This window comes from Coturnix japonica, chromosome 2, assembly GCF_054131305.1.
Source record: "Coturnix japonica strain WE chromosome 2, WE-NBRP24, whole genome shotgun sequence".
In the NCBI taxonomy this organism is placed as follows: Eukaryota; Metazoa; Chordata; class Aves; order Galliformes; family Phasianidae; genus Coturnix; species Coturnix japonica.
This window is the reverse complement of record NC_140664.1, coordinates 72621693-72642323: the sequence shown is the minus strand read 5'-3', so window position 1 is coordinate 72642323 and position 20631 is coordinate 72621693. Positions and strand designations below refer to the sequence as shown.

Below are 20631 nucleotides of genomic sequence, written 5' to 3'. Positions count from 1 at the left end.
AAATCTCTGTTTTTAACTTTTAACTTTTTCTTGATGATAGTTGCCATACTTTCTTTCTTCTGCTTAAGGAAGAGGGAATAGCAGCTCACGAAGCTTCCCAAGCTTTATGAATTCACCTCTGAAATTCAGAGCAAACATTTTTGGGCTCACATTTTGAATAAAATTATTGTGTTTGTTTAAGTTGTCAATGGAAATAATTACGCTGAAATAGAATCCATACAGTACAAAAAGAATTGCAAGATATGAACTTTAGTTCCACATAGTTGTTTTCTGTCAGTATTATTTTGAAGACTAGATTAGTCTTTCACATTTGCCAGAAACAAATGACTTTTTTACACATATGCAAAATGCATAATCTTCCATGATTTCCATTTTATTCTATCTTATCTTGGCGAAGAACTGAGCCAGAGGCGCACTAGCATTGAGGATGATGAACTTGCCGTAACCCTTGTCAACTTACATTGAAGGGCAGGGCTCTGCCAGACGTGAAATCAAATTATAAACATGGTTGTAAATGTAGCTGAATGAGGTATGGACATGCTGTGTCTATATCACCGTACATTTGTGTAAGCGAAGAGCAGTTCATTTTTGCTTTTGTTTGTTTCTTAAGGAAATTTGACAAAACATATGAAGTCAAAGGCACATAGCAAGAAGTGCATGGATCTGGGAGTCTCGGTAGGCTTAATAGATGACCAAGATGGAGAAGAGGAATTTGGTAAGAAATTAAATCTTTTCTTTGCTGCATTGTTGGATTTATTTTATTGTTGCCCTTTATTACCCTTTTTTTCTGAAGTGCAGGAAAAAAATACAGAGAGGAAAGCCTTAGAAGGTAGCCAAAGGGAGCAAGGAATACTGGAAAAACCTTCCCTAAAAGAAATGATGAGCATATGCTAAAGATATGTTGCTGCTGAATTTTTCACAAAGTGTTATGCAGTTTAACTTTACCCGTTTCACAGATAAATCTGAGAAGATTGAAAATACCAGAAAAACAGCTGTTTGGCTGGGAAAAAAATAGTAAAATGTAAAATAGTTCTGCATAAAATTGTCAAATTTTTGAATACATGTTTTGTAAATTGTATCACTAATTCACTACCCAGAACTATAAATATTTGCTGTGTGCTTTGCATAGGCTTTTTAGGGAGGCTGATGATCTCCTGGTGTAGAGTGCTGACCTGCTTCACAGATATGAATGGGCATAAATCAATAAGAAGAAACAGGAGTTTTTCATCTGGATCTGTTCTACCCTTCCATTAGCACCAAGAGCATTATCAAAATTATTTGCTAATAACTGAAATTCTGTAAGTCTTACATACCAAAACAGCTCTGCTGAAATGGAGGTGAGATTGAGGAGAGCTGAGGAGGGCCACACTGGGTTCACGTGTGTTTTGCTCAGGACATTAAGAAATCTATCTGTACCAGATGCAGTGAGATGTATGTCAGGACTGTGTGCTAGCGCTTTCCTTGGGGTCTTGGCACGTCTCAGTGCAGTGGTGGCATTTTCTTCATGCTCCTGCTTTTCAGCAGCAGCGTGAGCTTTGCACTAAATTTTTCTTTTTTAAGTGGAATAGTTTATTAGATTGCGGGTGAGGTTTTGAGAAAAGAAAGCATTGGCGATCTTCATTTAAACAATAAAGGGCAAGAAAGATGAATGCACTTGCTCCCATATGACAACTGCTAGCAGAATAAGCGAATTGGCTTGAATCTAATTCTAAATAATTCTGGGAATATGACTCAACTAGTGTGATTCAGTAGTGCACTAGGTACCAAGAAATCTGCCTTTTCCTTTTTTAGCATTGTTAGATATATTCCTTTTTGGTAAGCTGAAAACATATCCTCCTTTGCAGTTGAGGTACCAAAAAGAATAACACAGAAGGTAAGCAACAGTACAGCTTGCAGTCCTTCGCTCAGACACAGACAGTGTTCGTTAACATTTTCAGCCTTCACATGAGGGAAAAATTGTTGTGACTCCTTTAAGCACTGTTCTGTAGGTTCGTTTTGTTTGGTTTTAAATAACACCACATGTATCTTTTTCCTAGGAAGTGAAAACATTGTGTTGATTAATAAGTTGATATTCCCAATTAACATACGTTTGCTATTTAGTGTAATGGTAAATGCTCCAAATGTTAACAGATTATCAGTAATACCCTATAGAAAAAAAACACTTCAAGCAATTGTTGAAAGATGGCTTTTCTTTGGCTGTAGGACTATATAACTGAAAGACACAGAGTCCATACATATAGTATAATGGTTTGATACAGGTGTGTATAACTATCCCATAAACAAACTACATTCCTTGACAAATAATTTTTATTTCAGTGCAGAAATTAATAAGTTAGTATTCTCTTTTGGGGAGAAATAAACAAAACCCACAAAACAAGGCAAACCATCACCAGAATTTGCCATATGAATCCGTGAAGTTCTTCCAGGTATTGAATTGTAAGGCTGCAGTGCATTTTTTTTATCAGAACAAAACAGGTAATGCTTCCTTTTTTGTCTCTTGTTTTTAACTAAGAACTCAGAAACAAAAGTCCCACCCAAGAGGCAGGGTAATTAAGTCCATGGTAAACACATGTCTATCCCAGCTAGACCAGTCCAGCTTCTCCAGTTGCCACACAACGCAGTGCATTTACAATTATCCACGGACATTCAATGAGTAGCTCAACATTTAAAACATATGATTGAATCTTTCACCTCACCTAGCCACGCTGGAGGGTGTTTCTCTGGGTAACTCAGGAACTTGCTTGTTGGCCCATCTTTAAGGCAAAGAAGAGGAAGAAAAGTGTGAATTATTTCCACGTGAGCTCTTTAAATGTAGGTGGTTCTGCTGTGCTGTCTGAAATGCTGTACGTACTAATTTTGTTGGCCACATTTGAAATGCAAGCAAGTGGGGTTTTTTTGAGGTGTGTAGGCAGTCTCCTTGCATAGAGTACCTTTCACCATCCCTTGGCTCCCCTTATCCAGGCAGCCCCACTCTGGCAGAGCTGGGCTTGGGAAAGGAGCTTACCCTGAGAGCCAGAGGTCTGCTGGGTCTTTCCCTAGTTGAAAGGCAATGTGAGATAATGTGGAGGAAGGTCAGAAGATGTAATAGGAAATAATAATGACCTCAGAAATAAAATTTCTTCTTTCCCATAAGCTGTGCAAGATTGTCTGGTTCCCTGACCCACAGAATGTCTCTTTTTTTACCCAGATAGTGGTTATTCTCATGGCAGTAGCAGTGTCAGCAACTTTCCTTCAAATAACTAAGGTGTATTTCTTTCAGCAGACATTGAATTAAAGAATTAGTTTTGGAGAGTTGGCCTTAAATTTAACGAAGCCACCAGGCTTTTATTTACTAAGGAATCTGGCATTTCTGTGAGTGTTTTGCACGTGCTTTTTAAGCGCAGGCTGTCATGATGATTGACATCAGAAGATAGCTTTGACCTGATCGTAGTTCAGATTAATAACATATGCATATGAGTAAGGAGTACAGAATAGTGCACCATCCTGAACGCAGGCATGTGAACACAGAGCCTGCTTTTTCAGTAATTTGAGAAGCTGAAATTTTGTTGTGCTGTCACATCTAGGGAAAAATAGAGATGCTCTCTAGCTGTCTGCGAATACATGGGATCAGAGCTTTTAACATAGCGTTCTTTGTGTTTGGACTTGTCATCATTTGGGTATTAGTAAATACTTTCTGGCCTGGGTTTTTGTATTCAAAACCATTTCCTCATCCATTTATCTTTCATCTTCTGTCCTGTGGAATGTTCTTGTCACCAAAATACAGGGTTACAATGTAAGGAATGTTAATATCTGAATTAAACTGTCAGGCGAGGTGAACTATTTAGTGTGACGGACTGCAACTGGGGATATCCTCTTCTGCCATGGAGACTGGACACGTTGCTATTCAGTCTTAAAAACAACAATTTGTCTTCAAATTAAAATAGTTAATAAGTGTGAACCCATTATGTTTCATATGTAAGCTAATATGTGAATGGTAGAGTATTCCTGAATAAATGTGAACAGTGAAGTTATTTAACGATGAAATCTATAGGTGTGAAATTATTTACATGGTCTCTGGGAAAAAAAAAAAAAAAAGTTATCTACAAATAGTCACTACTTTACCTGCAGAAAATCCTAATTTTAAGTTTCAGGTGCATATCATATGTGTGTGCATATATATATTACATGTATACAACTACATATATATTTAAACTTTCATTTTCTGCAATATTAAATAGACCCTTCTAGAGATACGGTGTTTCTGAGTTAATTAGCTATATCTTACTTATCATAGCAGATCTTAAATTAGTTTCCACGGCTCTTCATTAGCTTAATCATGACTCAGTCTGTGTTTTCACTGCACCTGCGTATAAGAAGTAAAAATAAATGGAAATTATTACAGTGATATCCTCCCCTTGCAAATAGAATGGAAGGCTGGGTCTGCAGAACTCACATGACTAATTTTCTTTAATTTTTAATAGCACTGCCTTGTCTTCAACTAGATATATGTTAAGTATGCAGGAGTTTTACACCTGCAGCCTGTGAACAGACTAGCTAATGCTAGGGTGGCTTTTACAATACATAGGATACCCAGGAGGACTTAGGTGTAAATAATCTCTTTAAAGCAAGAGTTTGCCCTTATTCATTTATTTTTGTTGAGTTTTGCCTAGTTATTTTCCTTACTCTTAGGAAGTAAAGTCAAAAGCTCACTTTTTATTTGTTTCCCTCTTCTCTGAGAAGCAGTGGCTATTACCAGTCTGAATTTAACCCAGTAGATGTCACTGTGAGTCCTGCGTGGTGGTGATGAGCAGTGGACAGTAGCTGATGCAAGACTGAAATCAGTCAGCAAAAACCAATGAGCACAGTTGAAAAGTCAAGGAGATGTAGAATCTGGATGTGGGTGCTAGTGTTGTTTCACCCAACAGTACTTTGTTTACCCTTTCTTTTTTAATTTGTTTGAATGCTTGTGAAATGGTCCACTACGAGACTAATACAATAAGCAGAAGGCAAGTCTGAGCTAGTATTTCTTTAGCAAAACAAAGCGTGTGTTGATGACATACAGACCTTGACTTTCAAGTTAACAGTAATATGATGCCATACTCCAAATATTTCATTGCTCCAGTGTACGTATATTTTATTATGTCTGATGAAGAACGTACATAGAAAGAAAACAAATGCATGCATTGTTAGATACTATATATGCTTATAGAGTATATAAATTTTGTTTTAATCCCTAACAGAAGATGACTACACAATTTGATCTGATAAGCGTTGCTTTGAATTACTCTGGTGCTAAAAGCCATTCAGTGTAGTGCAGTCAATTATGGAAACAAACAGATACTTAATAGGATATATCTTTAATCTTGATAAGCAGAGCTAATAGTGATACCTATGGTTAGTCTATATGCTTGCTTCCATTTCCTTTTAATCTTGTAAAACACAAGTAATCTGGACGTGTGTCTCCAGGTCTTCCTGTCAATGAAAGAGCAAGAATGCACATTTTACTTTTCTCCCGAAGATCTACCCAATTGTGATCAAGTTACAAGCCATTGAACTTACTGTCATTTTAACTACTGCAGAAATGGCTTGTCTGTAGGACATGATAAACCAGGTCATGTGATGGACTTTTATATATATATACAACTTTTATATATATATATATAAATGGCAGCTTGTAAGTTTAGATTCTGAAGAGCCTGTCTAATTGGTACTGTGCAGTATAGTGGGGACTAGATGACTGTTGTTAAAACCATACGCAATACAGATTCCTGTAGAAAAAAATGAAGAGCTTTTAATTGTATAGAGATCCCTGCATCAGTTACCTAATAGCATCACAGAAAAAGCAGTGCATGGACTTAAAGTGCAGTTTACTAATGTACATGTTAGGATGCTGATAATTTCAACTAATGCTTTTGTGTTAAAGAACTTCAGTATTTTTCTTTCTTGCTTTGGGGTAAGATATCAGTATAAAAAGTGTAACAGAGCATAACAGCTTTTGGGTGTTCTTGAAACATGAGAATTACAGGTTGAGATCACATAGGACTTTGGATATGCATTTTCAGTAATATTTGCAAGCTCTCAAAGCAAAGGGTGGAAATGAGAGAAGTGCAGCATGGCCAGGAAGGTGTTTAGGGAGTCCCACTGGGAGCATGCTTTGCTGATGGCAGCTGCTTCATCCATGCTCAAGGGTATGTGCAGAATAACTTGAAGAGGCTTTGGATCAGGCATGCATTGGAGAAAGGGAAGGCATTCTTCCTTATTAAGTGTTTTTCCTACCTTTTTTTTTCCTGTTTTTAATTATTGTTGCTATTGTTTGGTTTTGGTTTTGGTTTCAGAAGAAATTTGTGACTTTTCACACCAAAAGCCATTTCCTAACATGCTAGTGGCCCTTGAATTCTTGACATATCCCACAACCTCATACAAAGCTGAACACAGCAGTAGTTCCTTTTGAAAACTGAGTTCTAGTTGTATGTTTTAGCTACATAATCATACAGTTGTAATTGTGCATAGTTTAAGACAGGAAGCAAAGGATTATTTTTTTCCTAATTAAAACTGCAAGGTAACTTGCAGGCAGAGTGGAATTATAAAAATGGAGCTGGTCCACCACTCCTAGGTTAACAGGATGGTACTTAGGAAGAATCTTTAACCATGAGTGGTCACAGCCTTGATACCACTTTCAGGTAGACCATGCTTGGTTCTGCCACCTCCTTAAACTCTAGATTTAGGTCCTCCCACACCTCCACTGATGTACAGTGATGCTTAAAGGAATGACTGGTTACAGAAGCTTGGGCACCTCTTGTTTCAGTGGACCCACACACAGTTATGGAAGGCAGAGCAGTCTTTTTTCACATTGCCGAAGCAAGCAAGTCAGGAATGCTTTGTTTTTTTTACATCTGATGTTTCAAAGCAGTGTGGGAGTAAGGGAGCTGTATTCATTGCTGTCACCTCGCCTACATTGCAGGCTCTGGCCCCAGGTAACTACTTTTAAATAGAAGCTGGCAAACTCATAAGGGGTGGAGGTAAACAGAGAAACAATAGAGGGAAATTATATCCCACAGAGCACTGCTGTGTCCCACGCATAGTTCCCCTTCTCCCTTTCCATGTTTTCCTTCCAGAAGGCTTCTAGAATGCAGAAAATGCTCTGCATAAGCAGGGTTTTATAGTAAACCATGTAGTGTTTCTTAGTGCTGCTTTGAAAATACGGTTTCTTACTTTAAATCAGGGCACATTTGAGCATATAGTTTTCCTGTTGTAAAAATGCGGTGTCAGTCTAATTACTTCAAGTAGTTTCTTTTGCCAGTGGAAACAGTCATTTGTGATGGCCGTCCAACTTGATAGCAAAGGTGATTCGTTTAGAGAGAAGGGGACAAAAGAAGCAGTACAGTTTCTCAGAGGAGATGGATGTGTGTCGTTGGTAAGGAGAAGAGTAACCTACAGAGAGATCCAGTAAATACTACAGCATGAAACCCAAGCCTTGTGATGCCCCATGCAGTATTTAAAAAGATACAAGACGCGTAGGTCATCCTTTAGGTGTAAAACACAGAGAAATTTGTGACACCTGTCACAGAGGCATTGAGGGAGTTCGTTTCTGTTCAAAACTCAAATATATGTGAGCATTCTAAGTTCATAGATCATTTTGCTTTGCATATTAATTATCAAGAAGTATTAAATAACAAGAAATGAGGAATGGAAATGACAGAAATGAGGAGAAAATGCAGTTGAACAAATTATGTATTTTCTTTTTTGAACGACTTTGTAGATGAGAATCATAAATGAAGACTGGATAAAATCGTAAGCCATATTTTGTTATTGTTATTCCAGTGATCTGGAGGGTTTAACATATTTTTTAATAACATTTCGGTTTCATGCCTGCTGTAGAAAATGTAGAAAATCTATATTTTCCATATTTAGTTAATGTACAAATTACTGTGTAGGCAAGAGAGGGGCAAAATCATTACAGAGGGATTTTTTCAAAGAAGCTATTAGTCTCGTTCCTAATTGCACTGCTCATTTGAAACCATAAAGGCTTATAATGGTAGGTAGCTTGTTGAGAGGTAGCTCAATTAAACCCATTTATTTTACCTACAGCTCAAGATGCTTATTTTCGTTTTGGTAACTTAGCAGCCTAATGTATTTGTAATGCATTCTACTTCTAGAAAAGGTTTCATTCTTTTTCACAGTCGTTCATTTCAATAGTAAGTTGCTGTGCAGATCCCCCCCCCCCCAGAACAGAATCTCTTACATTTTTAGCTAACCAGCCATCCCTGCTTTTGCAGAGCCAAATGATTTTTATGCTGATATTTTTTCTGGGAGCTCAGCAGACAGACCTTTAATCAAGTATGAAATATTAGTGCATCCAAAGCATTTTGTCTTTTTATAAAATGTGATCCCAGACAGTCTGGCTTGGAATCAGATACAGCAGATGGGATTTTGTCTCTTTACTAAAGAAAGATTCTTTCTTTCCAAGATGTGATATAAAAGAAGGGGAAAAGCTGCAGTAGAGCTGTTTAACGTAGAAAAATTTACCAATAGACAGCACAAAGTTATCTGTGCCAGTTTGACTGTAAGAGCTGAAGTCAGGAAGGCTTCTTCTTTGGGGTAAAATTTCATGCATAAGTAAGTTTTTATAGAATTAGGGCTTTCTTGTCTCCTAGGACATCTCGGGTGACTTGTTCATAATTCTTTCAAAACGTGAACAAAGTGAGAAATCTGGTAAGGTCTAATTTTGGTCTCTTTTGCCTGCTAACGAGACAGATTCCTGACTAACAGCCCCCAGTCTTTCTGTTTGTATCTTTCAAAACCTTTTGCAGCAGTGATTCATATTGGGTACAAGGACACCCACTTATGAGTCAGAACCAGCTAGAGAGTATCCCACTGCGAAGGTTGGCAGACGAGCTTTGCATGTCGTCACTAGGAACTTAATGAAGCAGGAATCTGCTCACTTCTCCCCAAGCGAAAGAGAGAAGGGTGACTTTGAGCAAAAGGCTATAAATGGCTTAAAAGAACAACCAAATCCAGAAGGTGGAAAACAACGGGGAAACAGGAGATGAAAGATTATGTAACTGCATAATTTAATATGTACACTGGAAAACAAAAGTGAAAATCTTCCTTGTTGCTTTGATGACATGGGAAGAAACTGAAAAATGCACATGGCATTATATTTTTTTGGTGTTTCTAATCACTCCCTCCTACTTCTTTCCTTATCGATCTGGAGCCTTCATTGGCTTAACTTCTGATTCTTGCTTTTGCAGGAGAGAAGCAAAGATTGGGCTGTGATCGGTCAGGGTTTGATGCAGAGGAATCTGATGGTGCAGATGAAGATGAAAATGACAACGAAGATGATGATGAAGACAGCCAAGCTGAGTCAGTCCTATCCACAACCCCCTCGGTGACAGCCAGCCCTCAGCATCACCCCTCTCGACATGGCCTGCAAGATGCCACAAGTGCTGATGAGGACAGCAGACTACCGGACTGCTTTGGTGGGATTCACACGGACTCTATGGATGGTCTCCCAAAAGCGCTGCTCACAAAGATGACTGTCCTTAGTGCTGCGCAGTCAGTAAGCAGGACCTCCAGGTCACCAGCAGAGTTCACCCACCAGGAAGAAAATGAGGACAAAGCCCAAGAGAGAGGAGCTGGCCCCCACAGTGCAGGTACTGCACTGGTGGACTCTGCTCCTGCATCTCCAGGTCGACATATGTCCGTGGATTACCCCGATCCAGAAACAACTGCGGCCCACTCCTCAGCAGCAACCACAGTTCTTACAAAGGTAGGAATCCGGCTCTGGGGGTGAGAGTGTTATTTAAAGATCACGTTGGTGATTTTTCTGAGGTCTTGCCCTTCATTCTTAGAGTTGTTGGCTCATGCTTTAAAAAGAGTTGAAAGTAGCCGAAGCACAAATGTGTAGGACTGTAGAGACAACAGTGTTGTAGTGGCACTGCTTTTTAAAATTCTGTTATTCCATCTGCATCGTTTCTGAAAGGATTAATTGGGGTGTGGTCGTTTCAGGTTAAGTTTGGAGCTAGTAGAATGTATTGCAATTGAGACTGGATACTAGTGATATGTAGAATGAACGTATGGTGGGGGTCATGAAGTTTTCAGTGGAAAGTGATAAAATTCAGAAGTCATTTTACTCTGAAATGCTGCAGTGGAATCATTGGTATCTTCCAGGGAAGACTAAGCTAGTCCCAAAGGTTTTTGCCTTATTGCTGTAAAAAAATTGTGCAGTTGCTTATCTCTCCCCAAATATGTTTAGCAGTAGATTTAGAATGAGCACCATATGTTCAAGGAATCCAGGGATTGCCTTTGCAGAATAACAAAAGGAAACTGAAGCACAGAACTGAGACCTGAGTTCCCACTGCTCTCAGTTTTTCTCCAAATGAAGGAGCGTTTTGATAGGAAAAGGATCAGTTTTGTCCAAGCCTATTCCAGGTAGAAAGAATGTGGAAAGATGAAGTCGGTCTATGTGCAAGACAGCAGGTGTGTTCAGTAACATTTGCAACCAGTGTGTGTAAAACTACAGGGAGCCAGCAGGTGTTGAGCATTTTACAGTCCAGCCGTATTTTAATGGAATTTAACGGGGACAGCATGAATCATATACTTCATTGACCCTAATGATATCACTTGAAAGTTTTGAATTCTTACTTAGACCGTGAGGGCAGCAGGGCTTCCCAGAGTAATGCCCAGAAAAAAATATGATGCAAAATATTGTATAGTTTAAGTAGAGGAGTAATTACCTCCCTCTCTGTGATGACTGTAGCATTTACAACCCATACATGCATTCTTTTACAGAAAGATAAGCGGAAGGAAATTTTCAAAATCATGAACAGTAAGTAAAGATTTGGTTGTAGTTTAGGTACTTAGTGGCTTGTGCTTTGAAAATATCTACTACTGTGAATTTGCTTTTTAAAAGAGTTAAGATAATGAACCGTTGGCAGGGAAGACCAGTAAAAACTGTTGCCACGTTTCATTGTTTGACGTCCTGTCATTCCTGCTTGTAAGAACTGTGAGTCCATGTGGCAAGTATGAGTTGGAGCAATTTTGTAGTATGACAGGGAATAAAGATGTAATGATCGTGGTCACTGCAGACATCTGTCACAAAAGGTAGGACCATAATGTTTGTGTTGTGTATCAGCTGCTATCCATAGATACCAAGAAGACCGTTTGACTGATTTTACTCTAATCAAACAGAACTGCTGAAGGTTCAAGAAAATATTCACACAGATAACATTGTGAAAATGTTTTATACAGCTCCTGCAGTTCTCCACATTAATATAAAAAGGCATGTAAGTAGTACAAGGCAGTAATTCCATACCAGACTGCCTCCTCCTTTCCCAGACAGAGGAGGTGGTTGCTGTGGGTCTAATGTTTAACCTGCAGTCTGTTCCCATCGTGCATGTTTCTGGATCCAACTTCTTGCCTTTGAGACAAAGGATCGAGCAAGCTTAGGAAGGCTGTGTGTTCCTTCAGAAGTATCTGTACCAGCTTAACAAGATTTCTTGTGAAGCGTCAGACAGTGCTTATTCCTGAGAAAGACTTTCACTTCCTTCTGACACACGTCTACCCATTTAGAATAGATGACACTGTGTGGTCAATAAATCCTATTCACCTTTAACCAGCATATTTCCTACTAGCTGTTTTCAAACATATTTCTGTTAGTAATTTGTTTTTGAGCCTGCTCTGGAGATTTTTTGAGAGTATGGTCAAATCCGCTGGATTGCAGTTTAGGACTCTGTAAAGCAAGTTAAGTTGTGCTGTTCTTTGTGTATTATAGGCAGTCCTAAAATTACAAATTAACTTCAACTGCACTTTAAGACTCCTTGATTTAGGTGTTTTTAGGAAAGCAGGTACCAGCCTTGGCCAGTAATAGAGTCTGCATGAGAAGGGAGTATGTGATACAATTGTTTGTCCAGGTCTGTGCACCAAACCAAGGCAAGATGGAGTGGCAGTGGGATGTGGGTCTCACACCTCACTCCACTGTCCATCCATCACCTCAGCATCAGTGAGTGCTGCAGTTACCATCCTTCTCTTGTCACCCATTTTCTCAGTTAGGTTAATAAATGGACAAATAGGTTGTGATGCTGTCCCTGCCTTCCAGAGGCTGCAGTGCCTCTGGTAAGTGGACCTGGTGTATCAGAAGTGCTGGCTTATTTAACATTCTTGTCTGAGGTGATTTTCACAATAAACAGCTCTCTAAAGCTGCCTTCCTCCTTAAAAAAAAAAGCACCCAGCCATGTACAGAGGATATTCAGCAATGTTTGTGAGTACTGGTGCTCAAGAGAAATGAGCAAGGATAATCCTGAGAGGAAAATTCAATTAGTGGGAGAGGAAGGAGTTGGAAAAAGAAAGGAAGGAAATCAGTTCATTGTTCAAGCTGGGCAGCATTTACTGTGAACCAGTTTGTTGTTGTTTTTGTCTAAAATGAAGTGTGAGAGGGTTGGCAGCATGCCAGGCAACCTCCCATGTAACCTGGGGGCAACAGCAGCCGTCCTGTTAACATGTCCCCTCTCATTCTCTCCCAGAGCACGCCCTCTGCCAGCTCTCCCTCGTCACCCGCGGACCAGAGCCTGCAGCCTACGACGGCATCGCCCTACACTGAAATCCAGGAGGAGAAGCCGCCCAGCACCCCACTGCATTCTGCTGAGTTGAGGCCTAACCAGACACACCTCTTCAGCCACCTTCCGCTGCATTCACAGCAGCAGGCCAAGGCCCCCTACAGCATGGTGCCAGTAGGGGGGCTTCAAGTGGTCCCCGCCGGCCTGGCCACCTACTCCACCTTTGTACCCATTCAAGCGGGGCCAGTGCAACTCACCATTCCTGCTGTTGGTGTCATCCACAGAACTACAGGCGGCCTTGGCGAGGTGGGTTGCACCGTCTCGGGTGCCACCACGAATCCCGTTGGGGTTGCCGAAGTGAACAGCGTTGTGCCGTGTATTCCTATCGGCCAGATCAATGTGCCAGGCATCCAGGGTCTCAGCGCGCCCAGCTTGCAGCCTCTCCCACCCCTTGGCATGGAGACGGTGAACATCTTAGGCCTGACAAACACAAACATAGCCCCACAGATGCGCCCGCCTGGAATCACTCTGAATGCTGTGGGCCTCCAGGTCCTGACTGCCAGCGCTACCCCCCAGGGCAAGCCCAGCCCTCAGGCGCACATCCCAGGCTTGCAGATACTGAACATTGCCTTGCCCACCCTCATCCCCTCCATCAGCCCTGTCAGCACGGATGGGCAAGGAGCCTCTGAACCACCAGCTGCAGGCAGCAAAGCTGGTGGCGTCCAGCAAGAGCCAGCTCCTGCCAGCTTCCCCGACGTCGGCCATGGGGCCAGGGCTGCTTCTCCTCAGGTGGTTGCCGTTGGCCAGCAGTACAGCGTGAAGAGCCTTGTAGAGCCTGCCCCTGCGAGTGACTATGAAAGACTCAATGGGCCAGGGAAAGGTGATGCTGACAGGACTGACCTCGCCAACCACAATAAGCCAAAGGGCGACATCTCTTTGGTTCAGGTCAAAAGAGCTTCCCCGGTACAGCCTCGCTCTAAAGTGAATTCTGATGTTTCAACCAAGTCCCCGGTCCATCGAACTGTCTCTCCGGACAGACAGGTACACAGGCCAGCAGCATTGCCCCGGAGGCAAAATACGGTGCAGTTTAGCGATGGCAGCAGTGACGATGAGGATAGACTCGTAATAGCAACCTAGTTTTTGTTTTTCCATCGTGTTTATTTTTTTATAACACTTACAGGTTTCTTTGCAAACCTTCCTTTCCTTAAAGCACATTTTTCTGACACAAACCCATTACTAATCTTTGTGCAATCATGAACTCTTGACCAATAATTGTTGTTTCTTGTCAGCTCCAGCCATTTTTGTACATGTTGTATAGACAATTGTGCCTTTTTGGAGTTTTATGTTTAGAAACCTGTACAGATTGTTGAATATATATATATAAAATATATATATATAAAATATGTATATTAAACCCAGGTAGTTGCTTGTGTTTAATAAGTAAACATCTTGTGTCAGATAAATAAATGATTAAATTATATGTTGCACTGTTAAATGTAAATTTTTATGGCTGTGGGACAAAGTTTCTGTGTACAGATCTAGTATGTAAAACTCCATATTTATTGTATCCATATTAGTCTTGGAAAAGGGTCTGTCCATCTTTCTTGTGTAAGACGGTAGCTTTACACTTCAAAGAGAAATACAGTATCTGTGTTATGAAATATTACAGTAAAATTTTGTTTACTGACTTTATCATTGCTTACGTTGTACCTTCTTGATGCAACCCAGTGGTTGGAGAAGCGCTCGACTCAGTCATCTTAGTATCGTTCCAGTTGCGTTCAGTTTAAAAGGAGTTGGCTGTGGCATGTGCCCACGTGGTTTCACCTGCTGTAAGAGAAAGGAAGCCTTCTTTAGGCATTTGGAACAGAAGCTTCCACTGCAAAACACCTGGCGGTGATGAAGCAGGGAGGGAATCCTTCAGCTATTTTTTACAGTGAGCATCCACCAGCCCCAATTTTTTTCCTCTTCATCCCTTAAATTTGAAAGCTTCCCCGAGGGAAGAGGGTCAAGATGGCATGTTTTTGTAATGTTGAACGATAAGGCCACTTTTTATCAAAATTAAAATGCTGTTAAATGAGTAAGGAATACCTCTATGTCTGTTTGTAATTGCGGAAATCTGCCTAACAGGTGGCAAAACTCAACTAAGTTAATTGTTCCCTAAATTTGACTTTGTCTTAGTGGGGATTTAAAAAACAAACAGGCTTTACACATACGATTCGTGTGCCCTTACGTTGACAAACTTGTTACGGGCATATAAGGCATGGGTGGATCCCAGAGTCACGCAGCTGCATAAAATGGTGTTTGCGCACAGCGAATATGGTGCAAGGTGCCATGAAAATGTTAATGTGTTCAGCTGCTTGAAGAGAGAAGCCTCGCATGCTGCAAGGAAACGCATTTGTGGAAGTTTCCAGCTGACCTGTGATTTTCATAGAGCTGGTTTTTCCGCTGTGCCCTTACCTCACGTTCTTGCAGTGATTACAAAGGCTATAAAACTATTTGAACAAACTAATTCCAGTCAAAAACTGGAAGATGTCAATTAGAAGCAGAGTTGCCTAAATGAAAATAACCGGGATGAGTGCGCACAAAGCAGCTGGAGGAAAAGGGTGGGAAGCAAAGCGTAAAAACACGAGGAGCGATGCTGAATGTGAGCTGAGCTGTGTAGTTCACAGTCCAACTCCTGTATCCGGCCCAGAGAAGTAATTCGCACCTTGTAATGCCTGTATTCAGGAATGGCAATGTTTAAGATCCCTTTTTAACCTTTTCTCAGCTCTTGCACTGTACTTGCATTGTACTCATTGCATTATCCCATGAAGGTGTGTTGTGAATCTGTAGGCAACGTTGAGTGAGCTTTATTAGCTTTCAGAGCACTTCATGACCAGAAAATCATTTCTATTACTGTGATATCTGCCAGGTTTACTAATCCAGCTATTAGAAATGCATGTACTAGAAATGAGAAATTGCTCTCAGATCAGACCTGAACATTGGTGACGTTTCTGATCGTGTGGAGCCTCCACTGAAGGCTGAGCACCCAAACCATGAAGCACTCTCAACTTGCACTGAAGTTAATGAGAGTTCAGAGTTCTCAGCGCTCTGCAGCATCGGACTTCAAAGTTGTGAGCGTCTTGCGTGCAGCCACTTGTGTAAAGCGTCACTGTGCTTTTGTATGTTCTTTTTATAAGCGTGTGGTGATGTCAGTGTGTCTTACATCATCATCATTTATACCAAGGGTGAAATTACCTCAACCAGCCCAAGTTAAAGAAAGCCATTGCTGCATTATGTATGACTTAATAGCCTTGCTACAGGAACCAGGGGAGGGTTTGGTGTTAATCAACCCTAGAAACTTTGCATTAGTTTTGGCATCAAATGAGCACTTACCAAAAAACTAGAACTATGCTGTTTAATTTGAGGCCGTTTACCTACAGCGTGACAAAAAGATGGCTGGATTATGCAGGTTTACAGCAGTGTAAGCCTGTCACCAACATTCTGAATGCAATTGCAAGTGATAGTACTTCCCTGAATTTTATCAGGAAGGATTAAGTAGTAGGTGTTCCACATGCCCTGAAGTCCTCACTCTACTAACCATTTAGAAACTCCAGAGATTTACCATATACACATCTTAAATATTTATTTAGCTAGCAATTATTCGTGTTCTGAGGATTAATGACAGGAAAAACCGTAGTGGCACAGAGAGGCAGCCACCAATTGAACAGATAACTCAGCCTGGTGAATCAGACCATCTACATGCATCTCTTTTCTGTTCCAGGTGTTTTGAAGATGACAAGGTCAAGAGATGGAAGCCATATCTTGAAGAGTAGGAATGACAAGACAACAGATAATGTTGTAATGAAGAAAGTTCAGATGTCTGTCATTTGGTAAGTCAACAGCAGTAAAACAGGGGAAACTGACCAAGAGACAGTGAGCAGTCACCGCACTTCACCATATAAAACAGATGAGGAAGTACTCATTTGAAGCAGGATCTCAGATATATCTGACTTGGTTCAAGTGGGGTTGGGAGGACATGTTATATCTTATATATATCTTCTTATATATGTTATATATCTTCAATTCCTTGAAGATATATAGGCATTTGCCACCCTGATGACTATACTGTTTTCCTTCCCTCTAAAATGTTTCAAAATGAGTTTTCCTTGAGGTACTTCTGTAGCACTGGGCAACAGGGGAAAAAACTCCTAGGAAAACAACCAGAGCAGAGAGAAGGTTACACTCCTTGCATATCCTCTGTCAGTGCCCATCGGTTCCACTTCAATCACACATGTAATCAATATCTATACTGGACACCTGCACACAGCTGTCCGGCATTTGCACGAACCTGGGAATGCTGCTAGCAATTGTATTTTCAATCTGAATTGCATGATATCTTCGTTTTCCTCCTTCAGATCAATACTAGTGCACAGTAATAGCAGTGTGCAGTTGCAGTCTGCTTGCCACAGGGATCCTTTCTGTTCAAGTTAGCAGCAAACATCACAGAGATTTGCCAGTTCAGGATTAGGCACTGGCAGTCTTCAGATGGTGTAAATTATCACAGCTGAATTGGAGTAAATAGCATTGGGTTGTTTACTCAGGGATCAATTTTTAACGACTCTGTCAGACATCCTCTGGCAAATCCAGGACAGCTGTTCAAACATTAAAAGGCCAGGGTGAGTGTTTCTCCTCTGCGCACCCAGGCACAGTCTGGCATCTTCACACAACCTATTCGTATAAACAGGGTGCAAACAGGTGCTGGCTAAAGACTGGGCACGAGTACAGCTACAGTAAGGGCATGACACTGTCAGCTTCTGTGAGAGACATGCAGATGCTTCCCTGTTAAGTGCCAGGGGCCCTCCCTGGAAAAAGAATCGAGTGGTTGCCTGGAGCTCTCCTTTCAGCTTGGACCGCAATTGATTTCTCATTGCAGGACATGATGTCTGCTGGTAAGGTGAATATCAGATTTTGAAGACAACTTGTTTCCTTGCAGTCCATGTGACAATATTGCTTTTAGGACTGGGACTCTATTAAAATAATGGGACTATGCGCTGTATTTCATGATTCTTTTTCCAGAAGCCCTCATTTTTGCAAGATAATCCTCACCGAGTTTTATCAGCACTTCAGGTTAAACCCATGAATAGCCTTTCAAAGATGCTCTTAGCGTGGGGATGGTTTCCTCAAAATCAAAACCTAAAAAGATCAGTTTTAGTGTGACTGACTTGCCAAAAGCCAGGGAAAACAAATAACCTACAATGAAGAGTGCTTGCTTGAGAAAGCCTTCAGCTGACTCATCAGCAGGGCCTCTACTTCTGTTGCATTTGAAAGTTCCTTTGAGACATCCCCTAGCAGAGAGTCCTTACCTTGCTGTCAGGCTTTGTAAGATGAACACCAGGTGTCAGCCATCGTAGACTAAGTGTTATGGTCCGTCTCTAGTGTGAATGTTAAATCAGGAATGTCTTAAAAAAACATGTGGCTAAAATAGTCCTTCCACGCCCTTGAGGGATTCTCCTTTGCCTAGTGTGGCTCTCCACACCTATGGATGGCCATCTTTAAGGATATATAAAATATTAGAGCCTTAGGTCACATAGAAACCATGAATGGCTTTTGTGTCGAGGGTCAGACTGCTGTCATAGACTTGGAATTGCTAGCACAACACTGGATTGCTAACTCTATTCTTGGCTGAGGATAAAAACAGGCTACTCTAAAATACTTCAGATGGTTTATTAGATAATCTTAAGTGGAATGGCCGTGGGTGGATGAGCAAACAGCAACGAGGATGTAACAGCATGCAATTATTTGATTTGATGTTCGTGTTTTGTTCCAGAAATGCTGAATCATAAAAAAAGCCTTATGGCAAACATGTTGCTGTTGTTATGTTGTTATGTTTGCCCCTCCGCTTCTCCCCTCCACACAGACAGGTCAGTGAATGGTGATTTGCAGATACTCCATGAGAGACCAAAGGAAACCATGCTAGCTGAAAGATAAGCAGGCTTTACATTCCTCAGGTTCTGTCATGGAAAGAAAGCTTGCCCTAAGATCAGTAAATTAGCCAGGCATGCTTAGTTTTCTTTGGTAATAGGAGGCTTGTTTTCCCTAAGAAGGTCAAATGTTAAGGCCTGTTTGGTTTTGTAGCTGTGTTCTTTAGTGAATTTGAAATCCATTACCACGGACGAGGCATTGATGCTGGAAACAGGCCTGCTGAAGGCTGTTTGTGAGTTCCAATACATCTACCATGTCCTCTTTTTGTTAAGTTAGGTGCTTAAAACATCCTTCTTGTGCTTTAGGAGTTTCACCTAAACCAACTGCAGGCATTTATGAGCAAGGTTCTTTAGCATCAACACCAAATACCTTCCTCTGGAAAATAGCTGCTCTTGCCACGTAGATATTGCTGTTTTCTTCTGGACATCAGAGTTTTGCTTTGCCAACAGATCCAGTGGGCGTTCAGAAATCATTTTTTGACGCTTGGGGGTTTAAATCATGTTTCTTTGTTTATTTAAATCCCTGTAATAACCTCTGACTCTCTCTTATTTACAGTGTTTCAGAGCAAGAGCTCCCACACCTGGCGCTGATGAATTCTGCTGCACTGGTTACCTGGCTTCCCTGTGGATATCCTGTTCTCCTGTGAATCACTGTTCCTCCTCAGTACATCCTCCAGCTCAGATCAAAGGCGCAGGATATATTCGGTATGAAGACATCAGACAGCTCAAGCAGATTAGAAAAGGCACACACAAAGAAATGCATCCCAGCTTCTCTCTTGTGTCCTGCTGAAAATGGGCACTGCGCAAAGCATTTGCGATGTAGAAACAGTAGATGGAGGCGAGGGGGGGGGGGAGGAAAGCAAAGAGAAAAACAACAGAAAGGGGACACTTTGGAAATGATGATAGTTTACACGGAGCCTTCTACAAATCACCCTTCCTAAGTATTTGCATTTTGTACTTGGCTCTTCCTTGCACTTGGGAGATCCTTCTGATGGAGGATGACACCTGCGAGCGCCGGCAGAGAGCATCACATCAGCACAAGCCTTGATGGAGCCAGTCTCAGTGTTGAGCCTTGCCTGCAAACCCACAGATTAAAGGGAGATGAAAGCACGTGGTCTGTCTCTTTCACGTTTATGCGTCCTGTTGCGTTCATGGCCGTTTTATTCCATGGTCCATTTAGTGATACGAATGACTGAGAAAATGCTGTACCTGTGAAACGCCAAAACTTGGGGTCACCAAGTTAACATAGATTATCTTAATCACTCCTCCTCCCCTTGCAGTCTGAACACAGGTCAGGGCTAAGTCTTTATTTCAAGCAGTGTTTGATCTTGAAGTCTGCACAAATTATTCTAACATTCTGAACCATGGTTGCTGTTTTTGGGGTGTTTATTTTTTTCAATAGAATTTTAAGCTCCCCTTTTAACGCCTGCCTTTTGGTCCTTCTTATTATAAGAACAAAAGCCGCGTGTGATTTGGGACAGCAGGTGATGCGTTTGGATAATGAGAGAACCCATTTCTATAGGAGTGTTGGGCAATCCATTGTGTTTTTTCTAGAAGCCGTTCCTCCAGTGAGTGCAAATAATCAAATGTTGGACCAAAGGCTGCGACATTCTTACTCCAATTAAGTAACTTGCTCCAGTTACCAGTGCATCAGAAGTAATGCCTCATCACGTCGCTTTACAGCGCTGAAGAGAAAGAGGAGCAATGGCTGGTTTTCCAACAAAGCTGTCTGCACAATGGTAGTGCCAAACATGGGGAGTTGAGCTTTGCCCATATCCCTGTTGAGTACCTTTTGAGCTTCTGGTACCAACAAAAACAGGATGGGATCTGGGATGAGGTTGGACTTCGGTACTTTAGAGAAGAAATTAATACTTCAGGTTGAATACTTCAGAAATAATACATTTTCAGAGCCTGACCTTAGTGTGGTGGGCAGCAGCGTCCTTCTGCCTGCAGGGTGGCCAGGGTTTCACTCACGGATCAATAAGGCTGAAGCAGGGAGGGTATCCAAGCACAGAAGGTGGCAATTTCTGGCACAATGGGGATTGCTGTTAATGACACGGGAAAGTGATTTTTTATATCTTTTTTTAAGCCTGGCATTGCTCCTTCAAGCAAATTACCGTCTGATACATTTGCAT

The 20631-nt window shown here is 41.2% G+C and overlaps 1 protein-coding gene across 10 annotated transcripts in view; it reads left to right on the top strand.

Annotated features, from left to right (window-relative positions):
• Window positions 1-19606, top strand: part of HIVEP1 (HIVEP zinc finger 1) — a 108390-nt gene extending 88784 nt beyond the window's left edge. For 7 of the 10 annotated variants that reach the window (XM_085540247.1, XM_085540249.1, XM_085540246.1 and 4 more), the window contains 3 exons: window positions 611-715; window positions 9231-9748; window positions 12501-14225. In XM_085540247.1, coding sequence (XP_085396373.1) covers window positions 611-715; window positions 9231-9748; window positions 12501-13670 — 1793 coding nt within the window. In that variant the 3' untranslated portion in view covers window positions 13671-14225. Of the gene's footprint in view, window positions 1-610; window positions 716-9230; window positions 9749-12500; window positions 14226-16296; window positions 16406-17259; window positions 17470-19052 lie in introns of those variants that run through there. The other 3 variants (XM_085540252.1, XM_085540250.1, XM_085540255.1) reach the window with 3 other exon arrangements.
• The last annotated feature ends 1025 nt before the right edge of the window (window positions 19607-20631 follow it).